Below are 4,527 nucleotides of genomic sequence, written 5' to 3'. Positions count from 1 at the left end.
ATTTTAATATCTGTGCAAGAACTCAGCTAACAGGTGTTTCCGTTTATCAGAGCTATCTTCAAGTTTTGAACAAGTCGACTTTCAAGATCTACGTATCTACATGAGCCGATGTTTCCATTTATCAACGTTATATTTTAATATCTGTGCAAGAACTCAGCTAACAGGTGTTTCCGCATTTAAAAGCTATCTTCAAGTTTTGTACACCAAAAAAACTTTTCAAGTAAAACTACAAGTACAGACCTCTGTTGGTAGGCCACATATCCAGAAGATACCGGAACACGTCGATAGACTTTCGTAACTCAAGACTTCTTTCTCTTGGTGTTATGTGACACATGACAATTGGCCCGAAAGAGACTGCTACATTCTGGGAGGTCATCTTATTCTGATCACTGTGACTGACCACTTGCTTCAAATGGTCCATTAAACAAAGCACTGTACACTAAGAAATTAAAAAAAGGTGAAAAAGGCCTGAAAATGATACTTAATTATTTCATTTGATATATTGATTATCGCTTTTAAAAATTTATTTTCATACTAACACAGAAGCCTCAATTCATTCATGACTCTATCTGAATATCAGATTTACTTTCAATAACACACAAAACCTCTCGTGATCTTAGTGTGCAAAGTTCAGAAACTGAACAAAAAAAAACATATTTCCAAAAATAATCATTGGTCTTCAAGAAAAGTGTAGGCTCTTCTTATTGGGATGCTGAGGATTTTTAGGAAGTTAATTGGAAAACAATATATATGTATATGTGTGTGTGTGTGTATGATATTTACTTCCGATCAAATAAGCTGAGTACTTAAAAGCGAAACTAAACAAGAACCTGGTCATCATTATATCTAATATTTAATATACTGTCTCATTAATAGGAATAACCTCGCTGTTAACGACGTTTTCAGCCATAATCCCAATAATATCTCTGGGGGTTCGACCAGCTTAGGAGATTTAGGTTAGTTCTAAATAAATACATTAAGTTAACAATGCAAAACAATATCCATAATAATAGTATAACCAACCCAGTTTATGAGAATAACAATAAATAAATAACATAGTATATGGCCAGCTTAACATATTTAGGTTATTCCTAAATAAACATATCAAGCTAGAAATAAAAAAACAATCTTCATAATAAAAATAATAAACAATAAATCTAAAATCTTATGATATTTGACTTATTAAACGGTGCAACCAATACTGTTAATAAAAGTAAAAATAAATACATATTATAAGATAGACTAATTTACATATTAATTATCACATTTAAGCCATTTCAATTTCATCTATTTAGAACTGATTGGTCTGATTTCACTGTGTAGGTAACTCAAATATTAAATAACTTCGTCAGACTATATAGTATCAACATCATTATACATATATATATATATATATACAGTAGTCAAAAATTTCAAAACAAAATACTGACGTTCTACAGTTTTCCTTATATTAACAACATTCATTAATATTGGGTGTCTGTAGGTGGTTTTCTTTTCAAATGAACTGTCACCAAGAAAAGATCAGCCAAATAAAAAAAAAACATCATTTATTTGATACTTTCAATCCGAACAATAACTTGCATGATAATTGGGCTAAATGACCTAGTTAGAGCTTTACGATTAGTCGTCACTAGTTTAGAACTGCTGACCAAAAGAACGTCAACCAGTAAGAAACACCCACCACCTACGTAGTTAGTATTAAGTGAACAGCAAGTCCTGACTATTATGCTTCTTCGCAGGTTTAAAAGTGGTTTACAACTTTCGACAAAAACTTAAAAATTAACTGTTTATCATTATTGTATCAGACACTTGTGAATAGTATAAACTCTTTAAAATGTAACAAATGAGAACAGTTATTTAGGTAGGTCCAAAGCTACTTATAAAAAATTGGCTCTTACGTTATAGTATATTACAAGTTATTTTCTCCTTTGAAATAAAAAAAAACACAATCTTATGTAATAAAATCAACAATTATATGGTTCCAGCTTGCTGAAGTTTAAAGGTTTTTGCTGTTCAGTGACTGGTCTAATATTTCTTGCCAAACCTAAACTTTGTTGCTGTTCAGTGACTGGTCTAATATTCCTTGCCAAACCTAAACTTTATTGTTGTTCAATGACTGGTCTAATATTCCTTGCCAAACCTAAACTTTGTTGTTGTTCAATGACTGGTCTAATATTCCTTGCCAAACCTAAACTTTGTTGTTGTTCAGTGACTGGTCTAATATTTCTTGCCAAACCTAAACTTTGTTGTTCTTCAGTGACTGGTCTAATATTCCTTGCCAAACCTAAACTTTGTTGTTCTTCAGTGACTGGTCTAATATTCCTTGCCAAACCTAAACTTTGTTGCTGTTCAGTGACTGGTCTAATATTCCTTACCAAACCTAAACTTTGTTGCTGTTCAGTGACTGGTCTAATATTCCTTACCAAACATAAACGTTGTTGTTGTTCAGCGACTGGTCTAATATTCCTTACCAAACCTTACCTTCTAGGCCTAGTTTATGGTTCATGTGCTGTAGTAAACAATGTATTTTACTATACAGATAATACATTGTATATGTTTGTGTGCGAATGTTAGCCGGCTGGACTACCGTATCTTTGGTATGGTAACTAGAAACTGTTTAACGGTGTAGGTGGGCACATTCCCAGTTTTTTAATAGACTTTTGGGTTTGTATTTAAAGACATAAGTAGTTAATCAGTTGAATGAGTCAATTATTACCTTCCACAAAACAAGGTGTGCAATTAACATCTATTGAAGTCTTTGGGGAGTTAATAACAAAAAGAAAGAAAGGGGAAATATTATCAAACATTGTCTTTTATATAATTGTTGGGTATCTTAAGCTAGATATTTCAATGAGTTAATTTCGTGAAAATGAATTCACGACACCATAACTTTGCTCGCCACCAATTCTTACCCTGTTGACCTTCGGTAGACAGTCGAGTATACTGAACATTAACTTGGAATTACCCTCAGGATCGTCAGGGAGACACACGCTAATACCGTCTACTAACATGTCAAATAAACCTTTTGTGAAGACCGGTTCAGGAAGTTCACGAAGGTAATCCTTGAGAAGACCTGAAGAAAAAAAACAACAACACGAAAATCAAGTCTGTGAACACCATGGGTATAAAACGCGGTTTATAGTTTTAGAGTTATACGCCAGGAGAGCTATCGCTATTCCATTAGGGGGCATCACTGATAAACATGTGTAGTATAATTTCTACAAACAAAAACCCCACATATAATGCGCTAGCTAGATCGTGATTAGACGATCAATAACCAATATATGTAGTCCATGCTGTCCTTGTAACGTATTTTAGTAATATCGTCAAAATACGTTTCGCTTTTAAGTCACATAAACCTGCCCTCTGGTGGCTCAGCGGTTACCTTGAGAGCACACGAGACTAAAAATGGTGTTTCAATGGCCGCGGTAGGCACAGCAGAGACAGCCCATTGTGGAGCATTGTGCTTTAAAACAAAAGTAAACAACACGTAAACCTAAACAGCCATGAGTTAAATAATCTTTACTCGTATGATAACGTTACTTAATCATGCTTACTCACTACTGTGCTGCATTTTGATAATGTTTACTCGCGTCTTGAAAGGCTAGGTGGGATGAATGTGAGCAATATTACAGAATACGTATATTTCAGCACTGATTATCTCAAGTGGATACACACCCAAGCTTGTCTCGTTCTTCGCTGTTTGAATAATAAGAACCTGAAAGCGATTCCCTATAGAATAACTCCTGAAATCAAGAACAGCTAAAATTACTTAGTCTTTGAATAATTTAAGTGCCTTTATTTTTCGCAATATAAAAGGGATTTCTTTGAGAACGTTTACGTAACCGTACTCTTCAACATTACATACAGTTTAAAAACACGAGTTCATTTATGAGCTCGTAAGCCGTGAATAAGTGCTTGTAATTGTAGATTTAGCCTGAGGATTTAACAATAAGGTATTAACACCTCTAAAAGATCAGTGTTTTGTGTTCTGTTGATTGATTATTTAACAATGAGGAATTAACACCTCTAAAAGATCAAAGTGTTTTGTGTTCTGTTGATTGATTATTTAACAATGAGGAATTAACACCTCTAAAAGATCAAAGTGTTTTGTGTTCTGTTGATTGATTATTTAACAATAACGTATTAACAGCTCTAAAAGATCAAAGTGTTTTCTGTTGATTGTTGATTTAACAATAAGGTTTTAACACCTTTAAAAGATCAAAATGTTTTGTGTTCTGTTGATTGTTGATTTAACAATGAGGTATTAACACCTTTAAAAGATCAAAGTGTTTTGTGTTCTGTTGATTGTTGATTTAACAATGAGGTATTAACACCTCTAAAGATCAAAGTGTTTTGTGTTCTGTTGATTGATTAGATAAAGAATAAGGTGTTAACAGCTCTAAAAGATCAAAGTGTTTTGTGTTCTGTTGATTTAACAATGAGGTATTAACAGCTCTAAAGGATCAAAGTGTTTTGTTTTCTGTTGATTTAACAATGAGGTATTAACAGCTCTAAAAGATCAAA

The 4,527-nt window shown here is 33.1% G+C and overlaps 1 protein-coding gene across 4 annotated transcripts in view; it reads right to left on the bottom strand.

Annotated features, from left to right (window-relative positions):
• LOC106468175 (rho GTPase-activating protein 100F-like) overlaps positions 1-4,527 on the bottom strand; it is a 60,229-nt gene that overhangs the window by 2,915 nt on the left and 52,787 nt on the right. For all 4 annotated transcript variants that reach the window (XM_022396476.1, XM_022396477.1, XM_022396478.1 and 1 more), the window contains exons 6-7: positions 2,913-3,073; positions 241-439 (exon numbers count right to left, since the gene is read on the bottom strand). In XM_022396476.1, the coding sequence (XP_022252184.1) occupies positions 241-439; positions 2,913-3,073 (360 nt within the window). The remainder of the gene's footprint in view (positions 1-240; positions 440-2,912; positions 3,074-4,527) is intronic.

This window comes from Limulus polyphemus, unplaced genomic scaffold (assembly GCF_000517525.1).
Source record: "Limulus polyphemus unplaced genomic scaffold, Limulus_polyphemus-2.1.2 Scaffold2901, whole genome shotgun sequence".
In the NCBI taxonomy this organism is placed as follows: domain Eukaryota; kingdom Metazoa; phylum Arthropoda; class Merostomata; order Xiphosura; family Limulidae; genus Limulus; species Limulus polyphemus.
This window is presented reverse-complemented; position numbering and strand designations above follow the sequence as displayed.